We start from the raw sequence: 18,692 nt of genomic DNA on the forward strand, positions 1-18,692 counted from the left end.
GAAGAAGAAATCTAAACACACACACTCATACACATAGACACACATACACATACACATACACACACACACTCACACACACTCTGTGTCCTCTTTTAAGTCTTGCTTGCCGTCGTGGAACATCTGGTGAATGTCAAAACACCTCCACACCTTCATCCCCCTCCTCGTCTGCATCATTCTCTCACCTGACGCACGCTCAAACTCTTCCCCCGTCTCACTCTATCCTTCTCCCAATAATAATGTCCTCCTCTCGTCTTCTTCTTCTCTCATCCCAAAGACCCCATAGTCAAAAGCAGAAGCCGCACAAAAGCACAGAAGAAGAAGTAGAAAGAAGGTGTGGCTTGTTATTAATGCAAATACAGGGTGTTTTGGGATTGGTTGATTGATTTTGGGGGGGGGGGGGGCGAAGGTGGAGCCTAATGAGGGAGTGGAACCAGGATATCCACGTAGTTGATGGGGAAGAAGCCCGATTGGCCATGGATCATGCCCTCATACCAGTTGTCGTCGATCTGATTGGTCAGGGTGATGATGTCGCCTTCCTTGAAGCCCAGCTCACCCTCGTTCTCTGGCTCGAAGTCATAGGTCGCACGGCAGCACGGCTGGTCCAGAGGAGCTGGAGAGAGAGAGAGAGAGAGAGAGAGAGAGAGAGACAGAGAGACAGAGAGAGACAGAGAGAGACAGAGAGAGATCTTTCTTCACTCTTACATCTAAGAGGAGTTTTCCTGGAGTTCTTCACCGAGGGATCCACCGATCCACCTAGTGCTAAGTACACCATAATCCTATCTTTTACTCCACTCTGAAACATTTTCCTTTCCCTCCCACTCTGCTATTTCTCTACTACCTCGCTTCCTCCCTACTCCCTTCACCTTTCTCCCTGCCACTCTTGACACCACAATGTGTCTCATACCTATATCCACAATCTGCTCCTCCAGAACAGATTCAACCCACCCACGGCAGTTTGCTAGCAACCCGGCTAATCGCTTCTACCCTCCTACAGCCACTAATACACCTGTCACAGTAAGTGAGGCTTATGGAATTGTCAATCAGCAGTCAAGAAAGCTGACTTCATTATTGCCTACGCCCATAGTCAAAATCTGCAGTTCCTGGCTCTAACTGAGACCTGGATAACCCCCAATAATTCATCAACACCTGCAGCCTTATCTACAAACTATAACTTCACTCACACACCTCAACCTTCCAGATGGGGTGGAGGCACTGGCCTCATGACATCTCCTTCATGGGCTACAAACTTAACACCACCCTCCAGGTCCGCTCGATCACTTCCCAGATGAGCTGGACATGCTTCTAAGCTCCTTACCGGAAGATGGTACCCCTCTCCTTCTATTGGGCGACTTCAACCTGCCTGACTCATCTCAGTCGGTCACAGTGGTCTCCCTCCTACAATCCTTTGACCTGACTCCCAATGCCATGCCTCCCACCCACAAAGCAGGCAACTCCTTGGATCTCATATTTTCCCGTAACCCAGCATCATTAACACCACGGTAACTCCCATACATGTATCTGACCATTCCTTCATATCCTTCTCACTAACTCTCATGCTTAACCGAAAGGTCTTCACCCCAACTCAAACCGTCTCACTCAGAGGTAACCTGCCCTCCCTATCCCCCTCCACCCTCTCCTCTGACATACTATCCGCTCTACCTTTGAGTGACACCTTCTCTGCTCTCCCCACAGAGATGGCAACCTCCACCCTCCTCTCAGCCCTTGCAAACTCCTTCGACAAGCTCTGTCCCCTCGTTGAGAAACCTGCCCGCCGTTCCTCACCCAGTCCATGGCTGACGGATGCAGTGAGAGAACAAAGTCCTGAGAGCGGCTGAGAGGAAGTATAGAAAGTCACGCCTCACTGCTGACATCAACACATATCACAACCTCTTGTTAACATTCTCCAAAACCATTACTAATGCCAAAGCTTCTTTCTTTCACCATAGGATCGAGGCCTCTGCCAAGAACCTTCGCAAACTGCATGCTTCCATGTACTCCCTCCTCACTCCCCCCCCACCCCCTCCTCCCTCATCTTTCTCTGCCGAATACTTTGCGTTCTTCTTTGAGGAAAAAGTGGAGAACATCCGCAGCTCCTTCTCCCAACCCCCACCCATTCCAAATACTGAATCGAGAACCTCATCCTTCACTCATCTTTCTCTCCCATTACAGAAGCCGAGACCCTGACGCTGGTAACGTCGAACCGTCCGACTACATGCCAGCTGGACCAGCTACCCTCCCCACTCCTCCAGACCATAGCACTGGACATCCTCCCATTCCTAACTGCAACCATCAACTCCTCACTCAACTCGGGGGTGGTCCCCACCTCCCTAAAACAAGCCAGAGTCACACCGCTCATAAAAAAACCAACCCTGAACCCCACCATCATAGGCAACTATCGTCTTCTCTCCTTCCTTTCTAAAACACTTGAACGTGTTATATCCAACCAACTTACTGCTTATCTCTTACAGAATGACCTCCTAGACCCTAATCAGTCTGGCTTCCGGACTGGCCACTCCACAGAAACGGCCCTCATTGCGGTCACAGAGGCACTTCACTTAGCCAAAGCGAAAGGCCTCTTCTCTGTCCTGATTCTCCTAGATCTATCTGCAGCCTTCGACACAGTCAACCATCAGATCCTCCTTGCGGCCCTCGCAGGAATGGGAGTGGCTGGCTCTGCGCTGACATGGCTGACATCATACCTCAATGACCGCTCCTACCAAGTGTCATGGAGAGGGACTCTGTCTGCGACCCGCCCCCTGCAGACGGGTGTCCTCCAGGGCTCGGTCCTAGGACCCCTTCTCTTCTCCCTCTACACTAAATCACTGGGTAACAATTTCAGTAAACAAATTTTGGTTTCAGTGTAATTTGGTTTCAGTGCATTGCAGTTCCAACATAAAACATAGAACATATAACATATAACATCACTTACAACGTACATACTACATGCAGTTAAAAGAAAACACAATTACATAGATTACAGTTCAGAGTTGTCCATGTCAGCAGAGGTAAGAGGTTGAACCGGGATGTTTTGGTGGTCAGGGATCTGTAGCATTATCCCGTCTCATGGCTTCTCGTATCATTGTTATGCCGATGATACTCAACTCTTCCTCTCCTTCCCTCCCTCAGATATCCACGTCTCTGAGCGGATCTCGGCTTGTCTGTCCGACATCTCCGCCTGGATGACGACCAACCACCTCAAACTGAACCTAAGCAAAACAGAATTGCTCCACCTGCCGGCCAAATCCTCCCCCCTGACCGACCTTTCCATCACAGTTGAGAATGCAGCTGTGACCGCGTCCCAGACCGTCAAGAACCTTGGTGTTGTCCTCGATGACCAGTTGAACTTCTCTGCTCACATCGCAGCGACAACCAGAACCTGCAGATTCCTCCTGAGCAACGTCAGAAGGATCCGTCCCTTCCTGACAAAAAAAGCCACCCAACTCCTTGTCCAATCAACAGTCATCTCCCGCCTCGACTACTGCAACGCACTGCTTGCTGGCCTCCCGGCCACTGCCACCAAGCCTCTTCAACTCATTCAGAACGCAGCGGCCCGCCTGATCTCAAACCTACCGAAGTCGGCCCATGTCACCCCACTTCTTAGGGACCTGCACTGGCTCCCCATTGCTGCACGAATCCGCTTCAAGGCCCTCGACCTGGCATACCGTGTGGCAAAGGGAACCGCTCCCGCCTACCTCCAGTCAATGGTCTCTAACTACACACCCTCAAGACCCCTACGCTCTGCATCTTCTGGCCGCCTCAGACCTACTCCTATCCAAGCTCCGTGAGGGTCATCAAAGAGAAGTCGCCTATTATCAGTCCTTGCCCCACAATGGTGGAATGAACTACCCACCCCAGTTAGGACAGCCGAAACCCGTCCAATCTTTCGCCGTCGACTAAAGACGCACCATTATCTGAAATAAATTTAAAAAATTTAAATAAAAATCTAACCCTAACTAACCTTACCGTCATGCACTTGTCCTAATAAACTAACCTACACTGTAGCACTCAACACTTTGATGAACATTGTTACTCAGCTGATAGAGTTGTACCCTTCCTGATGACTTGTCGTACAGAACTTGTAAGTTGCTTTGGATAAAAGCGTCAGCTAAGTCAAGTCAAGTCAAGTCAAGTCAAGTCAAGTCAAGTCAAGTCAAGTCAAGAGTTTTATTTGTCACGGCATACAAGTATACAATGAAATGCGGGTGGTCTTGCCCGCAACGATGTGCAATACAGTAGTAACAACATATAATAGAATCCAATAAACAACATTGTGCAATAACAGTAACATAGTAGGGCATATCGGTATTTGTACATAAGTTATTTACAGAGCATGGAGGACATGCTAGGTCCTGTGTTAGTGCATACACTGTTAGCTACGGATGAGGCACTGGGTCTTTCTGTACATTGCTATTTTATACAATCTCAGGTTATACTATACTATTTTTAAAGTGACCTTTCCTTAGTGGCCATAAGTGTGGGCGTGTGCAGCATGAGTGTGTGCTTGCTCATGTTAAAGTGGCTGCTAGTGTGTGAGCGTGTACAGTGTGTGTGTCGTGTGTGTGCTCATGTGTGCTTGTGTGTGGAGAGTTCAGTGTTCAAGGCTCTGATGGCCTGGGGGAAGAAGCTGAGCCGAAGCCTCTCTGTCCTCTCTGTCCTCTCTGTAGCTAAATGACTAAATGTAAATGTAACACTGTACCTCTACCAGTACAACAGAAATGTCTGGCAGAACCCATCAGTATTTAGAAATAGAGAGAACAATTTCACAACCAATCACAATCAACTAGGGCAGATTGGCATTCTAAACAATTCTATAATGTCTCTTCTCTCTCTCTCTCTCTCTCTCTCTCTCTCTCTCTCTCTCTCTCTCTCTCTCTCTCTCTCTCTCTCTCTCTCTCTCTCTCTCTCTCTCTCTCTCTCTCTCTCTCTCTCTCTCTCACACACACACACACACACACACCTGGTGATCTTCCGGGGGACTTGGCAGAGTGTAACCCTCCATTGTGGCTCTCGCTGGGGGGGAGGAGCTCCAGGGTCATACGGGGTCTAGGGACATACTCCTTCCTGGGTTTGCTGCTGGCCTCCTTTATCCTGGGGGAGGAGAGGGAGGAGTTTTGAGCCTTCAGAACGTTTTATAAGAAACATACAGTTTCTGCCTTCAGAAAGTTCTATGAGAAACATAGTTTCTGCCTATAAGAAACATAATTGTTGTTTCTATACTAACCTACTAAATATCATCCATATTTCTGGACTGTTGTAGTATTTATATGTGTACTAACCTATCATCCATCTTGTTGGACAGTTGTAGTATTTCTATGAGGGATGAATATGAATTCGGGAAAGCATGGATAATGAGAACATAATTATTTCTTTATGTTATGTGCTCCATTGACGCTCCGCCTAGGCGCACCATCCATTCGCCGTCATAAAACTACTTGTTGGACCGCCGTCAACAACTACCTGTAGGACCTGTAGTGTTAGTTTGGACATTTTCTTGTGTATCTCGGCTGCTCCAGGACAAGCAACGCCTCCCCGACATGTTCAAAAGCATAGAGAAAGCTTGTCTTAACCCTTTCACTGCCACACGACAGAAGGTTAACCCTTTACTATCACACAACCGACGGTCGCCTGGAGCAGCCGAGATACACGAGAAAACGTCCAAACTAACACTACAGGTCCTAGTTTCAAGTTTCAAGTTTCTTTAATAGTTGTCATACAGAAGTACAGAATACTTTCATACAAAATGCTTCTTACTGTTACGCTCCAGAGACTGTGCTAGACAAGATAGTATCAAATAACATAGTATAGCATGTAATTTTAGAAGAAGAAAATGAGGTCACAGTGTTCGGTATAGACATATGTACAATGTTCTGAGTTACCATATAATATACAATACTATGCAGTGTACTAATGTACAGTACTATATAGTGCAAAGCAGAAATGGGATGAGGTACAATTTAGGTACAATTTACAGTAAGGTGTACGAGTTATAGTGCAATCCTTCATCAACAAATATAAAGTGTGGGGAGTGGGTGCTACAGTGTGTTTGTTTAAAGTGGGTGTGTGCTATAAAGTGTGTGGAGTGGGTGCTACAGTGTGTTTGTTTAAAGTGAGTGTGTGCGTGTGGATGTGTGTGCTATGTGCGTTTGGTGGTTGTTGTTGTGTAGTGTTCATTCATTGTTCGTTTAGCAGCCTGATGGCCTGGGGATAGAAGCTTCTTCTGAGTCTTTCTGTGCTCGCCTTGAGACTCCGGTATCGCTTGCCTGACCGCAGCAGTTCAAAGAGGCAGTTGTTCGGGTGACTGGAGTCTTTAATGATTCTCTTCGCCTTGCCCTTGCAACGCTTGTTGTAAATGTTCTGGAGGGTGGGGAGCCCCCCTCCAATTGTGCGAACGTGTCACTCTTTGTAGTCTGCTTCGGTCTTGTGCAGTGCTATTCCCAAACCAGGAGGTGATGTTGCCGGTCAAGATGCTCTCTATTGTACATGAGTAGAAGTTCTTAAGGATCTTCTGACTGACTTGGAACTTCCTTAGGCGCCTGAGGAAGTAGAGGCGTTGTCGTGCCTTCTTCACAACACTGTCAATGTGTGTGGTCCATGTCAAATCCTCGGATATGTAGGCTCCGAGGTACTTAAAGCTGTTGACTCTCTCAACCGGTGCCCCGTTGATGCTGAGGGGGCTGTAGTCCTTGACCCCCGACCTCCTGAAGTCCACAATCATCTCCTTTGTTTTGCTGACGTTCAGGGAGAGGCTGTTTTCCTGGCACCATCCCGCCAGGACCTTGACCTCTTCCAGGTAGGCCCTCTCGTCGTTGGCAGAGATCAGGCCCACCACCACTGTGTCGTCAGCAAATTTGATGATTGTATTGCTACTCCGCTGAGCCACACAGTCGTGTGTGTACAGGGAGTAGAGGAGGGGACTCAGAACACAGCCCTGGGGGGCCCCTATGTTGAGGGTGATGGATGAGGAGGTGCAGTTGCCTGCTCTCACCACCTGGGGTCTGCCAGTCAGGAAGTCCAAGACCCACTGGCAGAGGTCATAGTTCAAGCCCAGGTCCCTGAGCTTGGCTATGAGTATGGAGGGGACTATGGTATTGAATGCCGAGCTGTAGTCGATGAATAGCATTCTCACATAGTTCCCCTGCCTCGTGTCCAGGTGTGATGCTGCTGTGTGCAGCACATGGGCTATGGCGTAGTTGTTGACAGGAATATGATTTATAGATAGCCTAGCTATCATTTATCTGTTTAAAGTTGTCACGAGTTGTCATGGGTTTGTGCTGGTATGACAAATACAAATGCAGTTACTGCATTGCGATGCTTTTGTTCTCCAGACACACACTGTTCCAAATATTATAAAAAATATTTCCACTACTCCAAATCAATAAAAGAATGACATACTATACGTATCTTTTGACGGCGGACACGGTGGTCATGTCAGTTTAACGATCAGACACGGAAAACTACGTCATTGGAACTTGGTGTTAACCGCTGCTTTTTCCTCATGTATGGAACATTTAATATTTAGGCTATTTATTATTCGTATGTATGAATAATCCATTAGATAATAGACTTTAGAAACAAAATCTAAAGGGCCAATTTAAATGTGTAGATAGACGTGAGCATTTTCTTTACCTCTTAAGCATTGGACCGTCACACACTCGCGCGCACGTCATTGTGTAAGAAACTCCAGAATGTTACCTTTCAAAAGAGACCAGACTCATGCATGTGCTATACGTATAAAGTATAATAAATCGCAAATGACTTTGGGTATGCAATCGTCAAAAACTAGCTCCATTTTGCCCGATGCTTAACACTTTGAATGCAGACGACGACTATTCTCGTTTTATCAGACCGATAAAAGTGCCGACGACGAGAAATGTCGCTTGATTTTTTTATTAGCGATCTGAATTCATATTTCATCAACAGAGTCTCCCGTTGGTACAGCAGCCCCTGTAGGAGCTCAGATGGGAAAAAACCGCCCCCTATCGTCTATCCCTGTGTAACTGCAGGTCAGTCGATTAGACTGGGAGATCCCTGTGGGGATCTGTAGAGGTGGAGCCAACTGGCTCCATTGTGCTGGCGAGCCGTCTGATGATGAGGGATCTGATCGCGAGTTGGAATGCAGCCTGGAATATATATTTACAGCAGCCAATAATCAATCAATAAACGCGATCGATATTTTGAATGGCGATCAGGAATTGGAATAATCTTTTTGGAGAACATCTGATCTAAGGTAAGGAGTCTATGTTACCAGTCTTGGGGTAATCGGAGCTGTATTCACTGAGATAACAGCGTGTGCCCTATGTGTGTGTGTGTGTGTGTGATCTTGAGGAAATGGATAATAGATTTTTCAGCCCGCCTCTATAGCGTGCATAAGTACACATATACTATCGATAATCTAGCGTTTATTTGAAAACGATTCATAAATAGGTCGACAAATGACAACGTGTCTAGTGTATTCGCGAATATTCCAATAAATGCCGTTTATGGGGGAATCTTTCTATTTTCCCGGAAATTTGCGAGAGAACGATAGCTTTTCGAAATGCTATAAAAAGGATATGAACCGATTAAAAAACTATCCGTTTCGACAATGTTGACTGCAAACAAGTCATTGATAAGCGACGGGCAGATTAGACACATAGCCATAATTTAAAACATAGGTTATGCGTTTTTAACGCTAACATTGAAGTGGATGATGGCATTCAACTGGGTAAAAAGGTAAACAAGGTCGGCACTGATAGTGTGGTTAAGAGGTTAAAGATTAGTTTCTGACACAAAGTATCATGCTTAAACCTTTTCTGCTCTATAAAGCTGATTTTGTTTTCAGAAAAGCACACAAATATTAGATGAGATGAGATTAAACTTTATTGTCAGAGAACAACTAAGGTCGCTTTCACACAGGGGCTGTTTGGTCCGGACTTTCGGACCAGAATTCGATAGTCCGGTTTTTCGGGTCTGTGTGAATGCACGTCGAACTCGGTTCGCGGACCAAACAGTCGAACTCTGGTCCGCCTGAAAACGTAGGTCTTGGTTCGGCTTCATCGAACCAAATGCGAACCAAATATAGGAAGTTGTAGTGGGCACTTACATGGGCACTTACCTGGACGGGACATAATCCACCTACACTGTCACTTTAAGGACACGGGGCATCCGGGGTATCTAGAGCGGCCATATTAACGCTTCACTTGGTTTGTTGTGGTATCCATGGTTATGCTATTAAATGATGCACACTGATGTGTGGTCAAAGAAACTTCACTCTCTTTGGTCGTGATTTCCCGTCTCCTACATTGGTGAACCTGACGTTCTTGGACGCTTTCAAGGACGATTGAACAATGGAAGAGGCAATCGCGCTGAAGTTTATGGAAGCAGCAGTCGCGCTGAAATTGCCAGAGTTCTGGGAAACGCAAGCTACTGCATGGTTTGTGCAGGCGGAGGCGCAGTTTGCAATAAAGAAAATAACGGAGGATGACACTAAGTACTATCACGTTGTCGCTGTGCTGGGGACTAACACGGCAGCCAGAGTGGTGAGTCTACTCACAAACCCTCCGGCGCATGACAAATATGGCACGCTGAAGGCACACTTGTTGAAGTGTTTTGAACTGTCTGAGGTGGAACGAGCTAACCGGCTGTTTTCATTGCAAGGTCTGGGCGACAGTAAACCGTCTGAGCTTATGGATAGGATGCTGGCGTTGATGGGAGAGCATGAGCCCAACCATTTTCTCTTCCGACAGCTGTTCTTGCGGCAGTTACCGGCTCAGGTAAGGGCCGCCTTGGCAAACACAACAATAAATGACTGCCGTATGTTAGCCGCGGAGGCGGATAGGTTCTTTTTGGCCAGCCAGCAGCAACACTGTACGGCCGTGTTCTATCATGACCAACCCTCTACCTCTCACCATGGGGATTATACCGTCGCTGCTGCGGTGGCAGCCCCTCGCCAGCGAGGGAGAGACACTGGCTGGTGTTTCTTTCACACCAAGTATGGAGCCAGGGCTAACCAATGCCGTCCCCCATGTACTTACAAGGGGCCGGGAAACGCCCGGGCCGGCGCTCAACAGTGGCCATGAGCGTTGGTGGGGCCGGCAGGCTACTGTTTATTCGGGACAACATCTCAGGCAGGCGTTTCATGTGCGACACAGGGGCACAGAGAAGCGTGCTGCCTGCGTCAAGGGTGGACACCCTGGCCGACGGGCATGGACTCCCTATGGAAGCTGCCAATGGTACTACGATCCGCACGTATGGCAGTAGGCTAGTGGAGTTGTGTTTTGGTGAGCGGCGGTTTAGCTGGAACTTCATTACTGCTGATGTGTCTGTGCCCCTGCTGGGTGCTGATTTTCTGTGTGCCTATGGATTGTTGGTGGATGTCAGGAACAATCGATTGATCGACGCCACCACCTTTTGTTCATTTGAATGTACTGTCGGGGCAGCGCCTCCTGTGGGTTTGTCTAACATGTTGTCTGTTACAGATGAGTTTCACCAGCTGCTAGCCGAGTTCCCTGTCCTTACCCAGCCCACTTTCTCGTCCTCCACCAGTAAGCACGGTGTGGAGCATCACATCGCTACGGCAGGTGCGCCAGTCTACTCTCGGGCTCGGCGCCTAGATCCTGCCAAGCTGGCCGTGGCCAAGGCAGAGTTTTCCAACATGGAGAACCTGGGTATTATCCGTCGTTCTGACAGCCCATGGGCCTCACCTCTTCACATTGTCCCCAAGGCTGCCGGCGGGTGGCGCCCGTGTGGCGATTACCGCCGCCTTAACGAGGTAACCACACCGGACCGATACCCGGTTCCACATATTCAGGATTTTTCCACCCACCTGGCCCGGAAGCTCATATTTTCAAAAATAGATTTAGTTTGAGGTTACCACCAGGTGCCGGTCCACCCAGCGGACATCCCTAAGACGGCGGTGATTACTCCCTTTGGTTTGTTTGAGTTCTTGCGCATGCCATTTGGGCTTAAAAACGCAGCACAGACATTCCAGCGCTTGATGGACTCTGTGTTACGGGACCTGCCTTTTTTGTTTGTCTACCTAGATGACATCTTAGTCGCCAGTACCACCAAGGCAGAGCACTTGTCCCATCTCAGGACCCTTTTCCACCGACTCAGTCAGCATGGGCTCATAATTAACCCAGCTAAATGTCAGTTTGGGCTGTCTAGGATCGATTTCCTCGGGCACCACGTCACCAAAGATGGGGCAGTTCCCCTCCCATCTAAGGTTGACGCCATAGCAAATTTTCCACTGCCACCCACCATCAAGGCTCTGCAAGAGTTCCTTGGCATGGTACATTTTTACCATCGGTTTGTCCCCCGGGCTGCTCAGCTAATGCGATCTCTTTACGAGGCTCTCAGGGGTAAAATCGCCAAACATGTGGTGGACTGGACGGACGAGAGACGCAAGGCGTTTGTCGATACTAAAACCGCCCTGGCCAATGCAACCAGGCTGGCACACCCACTTCCCAACGCCCCTGTTGCCATCACCACTGATGCTTCAGACTATGCTGTTGGAGCGGTATACGAGGAGTGGGTGAGTGGGGCTTGGCAGCCACTGGCGTTTTTTAGCCGACAGCTTCGTCCTAATAAGTGCAAATATAGCACTTTTGATAGGGAGCTCCTCGCCCTCTATCTGGCCGTGCGGCATTTCCGTTCCCTGCTGGAGGCTCGTTCGTTCACGGCATTTGTAGACCACAAGCCACTCACTTTTGCTATGGCTAAAGTAAGTGAGCCATGGTCTGCCCGTCAGCAGAGGCATCTGTCATATATCTCAGAGTTTACCACGGATATTCAGCATGTCGCAGGCAGGGACAATCTAGTGGCAGACTGTCTCTCTCGGGCCTTGATCGGGGCCGTCCATGTTGGTTTGGATTATGCACGCATGGCCTCAGACCAGGTTTCCGACCTGGACGTTCAGGCCTACAGGACGGCCATCACAGCACTCAGGCTGGAGGATGTGGCATTTAATGAGGCTAACAGCACACTCCTGTGCGACGTTTCCACGGGGCGGCCGCGACCGGTGGTGCCCAGCAGTTGGAGACGTCATGTTTTTGACATCATACATGGTCTCTCTCACCCCGGTAACAGGGCGTCTCAAAAGCAGGTGGCAGCCAAGTTCATTTGGCACGGGCTGAAAAAGGATGTGAGCGGGTGGGTTAAGACCTGTGTGATGTGCCAGCGCGCTAAGGTACACCGCCACATTAAAGCTCCTTTGGCCCAGTTCTCCGTGCCCGAAAGGAGGTTTGACCACGTGAATGTGGACCTGGTGGGTCCATTACCCCCATCGCATGGTTTCACATACCTCCTCACGATGGTGGACAGAACCACTCGGTGGCCAGAGGCCGTTCCGCTGTCATCCACAACGTCCACTGATGTGGCTCGGGCGTTTATATATACGCGGGTGGCCCGGTTTGGTGCTCCGTCTGACCTTTCGTCGGACCGCGGACCTCAGTTCACCTCTGAGCTTTGGTCCGAGATTGCCAGAAACTTAGGCGTGAGACTGCACCGCACTACCGCTTATCACCCGCAGGCTAACGGTTTGTGTGAGCGGTTTCACCGGTCCATGAAGGCTTCTCTCCGAGCTACCCTTAGCGATGGTAGTTGGGTCGACAGGCTCCCGTGGGTCATGTTGGGTCTCAGGACCGCCCCCAAGGATGATCTCCAGTCATCGTCGGCTGAGCTGGTCTATGGCCAACCGCTGCGGGTCCCCGGGGAGTTTTTACCTGACACCACAGACCCCTGGTCTGCGACCCAGCAGCGCGTTTCAAACTTGGAGAACGCTAGGGCATTTGTGCCGGTCCCCACCTCGCAGCATGGTTTGCCACAGACTCGTGTTCCACCCGGCCTCCAGGCGACGGAATACGTGTTCATACGGCACGATGCCCACCGCGGGTCCTTTCAACCCCCCTACGATGGCCCGTTTCGGGTCCTACAGACGGGAAGTAAGACCTTCGTGGTGGACATTGGCGGTAAACCGGAACATGTCTCGGTGGACAGGCTTAAGCCAGCTCACTTGGATGTGGATCACCCCGTGGCACTCGACCTCCCCATGTTAAACCTCGTCACCATAGGTCGCTTTTTGAAAATATGAGTCCCTCACCGCCCATTAGGCACCTTGCCCCTTGCCCTCCCCGCCACTGCAAGGCCCCAGGGGGTCCCACGGTAGCTCATATGCCGGCTCCAGTTGTTCGGAGCCGTTATGGTCGGGAGGTCCGTCTACCGACCCGTTTTGTGAGTTAGTAGGGTGAATTCTGGGGGGACATATGTAGTGGGCACTTACATGGGCACTTACCTGGACGGGACATAATCCACCTACACTGTCACTTTAAGGACACAGGGCATCCGGGGTATCTAGAGCGGCCATATTAACGCTTCACTTGGTTTGTTGTGGTATCCATGGTTATGCTATTAAATGATGCACACTGATGTGTGGTCAAAGAAACTTCACTCTCTTTGGTCGTGATTTCCCGTCTCCTACAAAGTGATTATTATTACCACTGCTCGCAGCACTCACTGCAAAACAAGCACACTGCATCTAATCTCTCTATCTATCTATCTATATATCTGTGCATCTTGGGAAGAAGGAAGAAAAAACGCTGCTTATTATTATTACCGAGGCGCGCGGCTTATTATATTATTAATAAAACAGCTACTTGTGGGCACTCATAAAAACACCGTGGTCTACAAGTTGTTTAGCGAGAGGATGGTGGTAATGTGCTTCAATAGAACAATGGATCAATGCCATGTCAAAACTCGGCTCCGCTGATCTGGAGGACTCGCAGTCCACACACACACACACACACACACGCGTGCGCGCACACACGGGATCGCAGCCACACACACATTTCCACTGTCCAATAGACAAGCGCCCTTTTCGACAGCGTGACATTGTTCAGAAGGTCTCGGTCCGCCTGACAGATTTCTATGTGAAAGCAGGCGAACCAAATGAAGAATGCAACAATGTTGCAACTTCACCCCCAGAACCGCACCGAGTCCACCAAAACTATATGTGAAAGCGACCTTAACTAAATCTATTGGGCAGCTTACATATTAGTCTACAGGCAGCATAATAAGATTGCACCTGTTTTAGCAGGGGAGGGAAGGTGGCGTGTGTAATAATAGTGTTATTATTATATATATTTTTAGTTTGTGATTGTTCAATGTCGCCAAGTTAAAGGGGGGGGGGGGGTTCCACCTTCAGACAGTTCATAAAACTTAGTTTAGTTAAAAATAAGAATAAAGAGAGAGAGAACAAGTGCAGATGACAAATACAGTATGAGGAGGAATACATATATATTCATAATTGCATTGCATTTGCATTTCCAATCAATATTTGGTTAGGAAATACATTTGCTGGATTTAATGTGACTTCCTTTAATCTAATCTTCATTTGTTAATTTGATTACATCTGTTCCCATCTTGTATAAACTTCCGGTATAAACCATGCCCACTTCCGAATACAGATACAGATAATGTTGTTGGTTGAACAGATACAGATACAGATAATGACGTCTTCTATGTGTACTGACCTGTCATCCATCTTGCTGGATAGCTGTTGTAGTATTTCTGCGGAGCGGCTGTGATATTCCAGCTGAGCCCGGACCAACGCTGCCAACTGGCTCACCTGTTCTATCTACAACACACACACACACACACACACACGCACGCACGCACGCACGCACGCACGCACGCACGCACGCACGCACGCACAGACACACACACACAGAGACACGTGGAAAAACATAACCAAGATATGAAACTTGAAAATGTAAATCAAAAAATCTGACAAGCTCTTACATCTAATGTAAATGAGCGACATATTTTAAAAGATGGTTATAATGAGCTCCGCCTGTTTTCTACCCAGAAGACAACTGCTGTTTCCTCATTTGAGATTCAGTGGTGGTTGGAACACTGAATTTGACACATTACTCCCACTTAGAGGAAAGAGTGATATGTGCAGTAACCTCATTACAGAATAAATCAGAGCCTCTAGGTGGCGGTAGAACAGTCAATCGTCCCTAAACACTTTGTAGAAGAAGATCCCCCCCCCCCCCCCCCCCCGACTCACATGGCGTCATGTGAAGAACAGAAGGATACTTCATAAAAACATCACTATCTGGCGGCCGGGTAGCACAGCGGACTAAGCGTCTGTCTACCACCGCAGAGACACTGGTATCGAATCCGGCTGTCAGCGGTGCCTCCGGCTTGGCCGGTCGTCATACTGGCACAATTGGCAGTGTCAGCGGGAGGGAAGCCGGTGGGTGGTAATCTGGTCGTTGTAAACAGCGACTCCTACAGGTCGGTCAGGGCGCCTGCACAGCGAGGGAGGGAAATGGTGAAGGTAGTGTGACCTCCCACGCATTACACTTCACCAATGAGAGTCCTCGCTGCCAGGTGAAAAGAGGCTGCTGGCTGTCTCCTATGTATCGGAGGAAGCCATGTGATAGACTTCGGGGCTCCCTAGACCGACCAGTGGGGGGCACATGCGCACAACGACCAGGAAGGGGAGGGGGGAATTGGCATAATGACTAAATTGGGATGGGAGGAAAATACAGAAAATAGGAGGAGAAAAAGTGGATCACTATCTATCTCTATGACATCACTCTATCTATCTCTATGAACGCACTCTATACATCTCTATGACATCACTCTATACAGTGTAGGCAACCTTCCTCTTCTCATGTGCAGGTTCTATGTAGGTATATTTCTATCTCTATGACATCACTCTATCTGTCTCTATTACATCACTCTATACATCTCTATGACATACCTCTATATATCTCTATGACATCACTCTATACATATGAATGAAAGAATGAAATAATGAATGAATGGGTGGATGGATGGATGAATGAATGAATGAACGAATGAATGAATGAATGAATGAATGAATGAATCGATGGATGAATGAATGAGTGAAACATTCTTACATCACTCTCCAACAGGTTGAACATGCTCTGCTCAGCGATCTCTTTGCTCTCGTCAAACTTCTCCAGAGCCTGTTTGAGGTCGTCGTCCACGACTTTACCCTGACGCTTCTTCTTGTAGTCGAAGTCCAGTCGACGACCCTCCATCTTCCTCAGATGGTGCTAGTATAGAAGAGGAGAAAGAACCTTTTTAAATGTTTAAATGTTGTTGTTAAAAATATTATTCTTAAATCGTATTTAATATTTCTATGACCTGTATTTCTCTGAGGTCGTATAGGTTCTATGTAGTTATATTTCCAATACCTGTATTTCTTTGAGGTTGATTAGATTAGATTAGATAAAAATGTATTGTCATTATACAGCAAAAGTACAGTACAACGGAAATTTGTTTGGCATCCAACCAGTGCAAATGTAACAGTAAAGTCCAATAGTAATATACAAATGTACATGTGATTAAACTGGATATAAAAATGTCAAGTTAGACCGCGCTCTCAAAGTCTGACACTGGGTGCTGTAATCCCATAAAGTTGAATTGAAGAAAGCAGGAAAGCGGGACCAGCACTCTCAGGTTTTTATATTACCTGTATTTCCTTGAGGTTGTCGAGGTTCTATGTATGTATATTTATATTACCTGTATTTCCTTGAGGTTGTGCAGGTTCTATGTAGGTATATTTCTATTACCTGTATTTCTTTGAGGTCTTTGTCGTGAATATTCTGGAGTGGGTCGATGAAGTTCTGTTTGACCTCCATGTCCAGAGCATCTTTCACCTCCCCCAGCTCCCGCATGGACTCCCCAGAGTCGATCAGAGCCATGCCTGGGAGGAGGGAGAGAAGGAGAGGAGAGGAAGGAGGAGGAAAGGAAAGGAAAGGAAGGAGGAGGAGAGGAGGGCGGAGAGGAGGGGAAAAGGGAGGAGAGGAGGGCGGAGAGGAGGGGAAAAGGGAGGAGAGGAGAGAAGTAGAGGAGGGGAAAAGGAAGGAGAGGAGAGTGAGGAGAATGGAGGAGAGGAGGAGAGAGAGATGGGTTGTGGGGAAAGAGAGAGAGACAGATCCTCGGATAATTGGCCTATACTTCACTATGTAAACAGAACACATATAGGTTTTGGGAAAGTTTTAGGGATGTTTTGACCCTGCTGTCCTCACATTACTTGAGCAGGAGAGTGTGTGTGTGCATGTGTGTGTGTGTGTCATACCGAAGCAGGACTCCTCTCCAAGCTTGTGTGTGTGTGTGTGTGTGTGTGTGTGTGTGTGTGTGTGTGTGTGTGTGTGTGTGTGTGTGTGTGTGTGTGTGTGTGTGTGCGTGCGTGTGTGTGCGTGTGTGTGTCATACTGAAGCAGGACTCCTCTCCAAGCTCCTGTGTGTGTGTGTGTGTGTGTGTGTGTGTGTGTGTGTGTGTGTGTGTGTGTGTGTGTGTGTGTGTGTGTGTGTGTGTGTGTGTGTGTGTGTGTGTGTGTGTGTGTGTGTCATACCGAAGCAGGACTCCTCTCCCAGCTCGCGTCCAAACTTCTGCATGGCGTCTCCCAGCACGGTCTCAGCCTGAGGGTAGCCTGGACCCTTCTCCTGTCCACGCATCTTTGACATGGTGTTGCTCATACTGAGTCTAGCTCTGGATGCTACAGAGGAAGAGAGAGACATGAGGGAGCAGAGGGGAGAGAGAGAGAGAGAGGAAGAGAGAGACATGGGGAGAGAGAGGAAGAGAGAGACATGAGGGGGCAGAGGGGAGAGAGAGAGGAGGAGAGAGAGAGACATGCGGGGGCAGAGGGGAGAGAGAGAGAGAGAGGAAGAGAGAGACATGAGGGGGCAGAGGGGAGAGAGAGGAAGAGAGACATGAGGGGGCAGAGGGGGGAGAGAGAGAGGAAGAGAGATGAGACATGAGGGGGCAGAGGGGGGAGAGAGAGGAGGAGAGAGAGATGAGACATGAGGGGGCAGAGGGGGGAGAGAGAGGAGGAGAGACATGAGGGGGCAGAGGGGAGAGAGAAGAAGAGAGAGACATGAGGGGGCAGAGGGGAGAGAGAGAGGAAGAGAGAGACATGATGGGGCAGAGTGGAGAGAGAGAGGAAGAGAGATGAGGGGGCAGAGGGTGGAGAGAGAGGAAGAGAGAGAGAGAGAGAGACATGAGGGGGCAGAGGGGAGAGAGAAGAAGAGAGAGACATGAGGGGGCAGAGGGGAGAGAGAGGAAGAGAGAGACATGAGGGGGCAGAGGGGAGAGAGAGAGACGTGAGGGGGCAGAGGGGAGAGAGAAGAAGAGAAAGACATGAGGGGGCAGAGGGGAGAGAGAGAGGAAGAGAGAGACATGAGGGGGCAGAGGGGAGAGAGAGAGACGTGAGGGGGCAGAGGGGAGAGAGAGAGACGTGAGGGGGCAGAGGGGAGAGAGAAGAAGAGAGAGACATGAGGGGGCAGAGGGGAGAGAGAGAGGAAGAGAGAAACATGAGGGGGCAGAGGGGAGAGAGACAAGAAGAGAGAGGCGTGAGGGGGCAGAGGGGAGAGAGAGAGGAAGAGAGAAACATGAGGAGGCAGAGGGGAGAGAGAGAGAGGGATATAAGATAATACTGTGTATGTATATAGTTGCGTTTTGTTCCAGAAAGTGGCACTCTGTTACTGAACAGAAGGCGGTATTGAAGAATTCCTCTGAAAATACATATTCCAAGCGGCAACGTTTGGCATCTACTGTGAGTGTATATGTATATACTCAAGTTTCAAGTCTCAAGTTCAAGTTTTGTCTTATTTGTCACATATAAGGTAAATGTACATTACAGTGAAATACTTGGTTCTGTATGAACCCCCTGAGAT

General features: G+C 48.6%; 1 protein-coding gene across 4 annotated transcripts in view; it reads right to left on the bottom strand.

The window, feature by feature from the left end:
- Positions 1 to 413: 413 nt before the first annotated feature.
- LOC311235317 (endophilin-A1-like) overlaps positions 414 to 18,692 on the bottom strand; it is a gene marked incomplete at both ends in the record, with an annotated part of 84,616 nt that continues 66,337 nt past the window's right edge. Inside the window, 6 exons of one of the 4 annotated variants that reach the window (XM_084322745.1) lie at positions 414 to 610; positions 4,958 to 5,088; positions 14,508 to 14,611; positions 15,909 to 16,067; positions 16,587 to 16,720; positions 17,372 to 17,515. In XM_084322745.1, coding sequence (XP_084178871.1) covers positions 414 to 610; positions 4,958 to 5,088; positions 14,508 to 14,611; positions 15,909 to 16,067; positions 16,587 to 16,720; positions 17,372 to 17,515 — 869 coding nt within the window. Of the gene's footprint in view, positions 691 to 4,939; positions 5,089 to 14,507; positions 14,612 to 15,908; positions 16,068 to 16,586; positions 16,721 to 17,371; positions 17,516 to 18,692 lie in introns of all 4 variants that reach the window. The other 3 variants (XM_084322742.1, XM_084322744.1, XM_084322743.1) reach the window with 3 other exon arrangements.

This window comes from Notolepis coatsorum (genome assembly GCF_963971535.1).
Source record: "Notolepis coatsorum genome assembly, chromosome: 1".
Taxonomy (NCBI): domain Eukaryota; kingdom Metazoa; phylum Chordata; class Actinopteri; order Aulopiformes; family Paralepididae; genus Notolepis; species Notolepis coatsorum.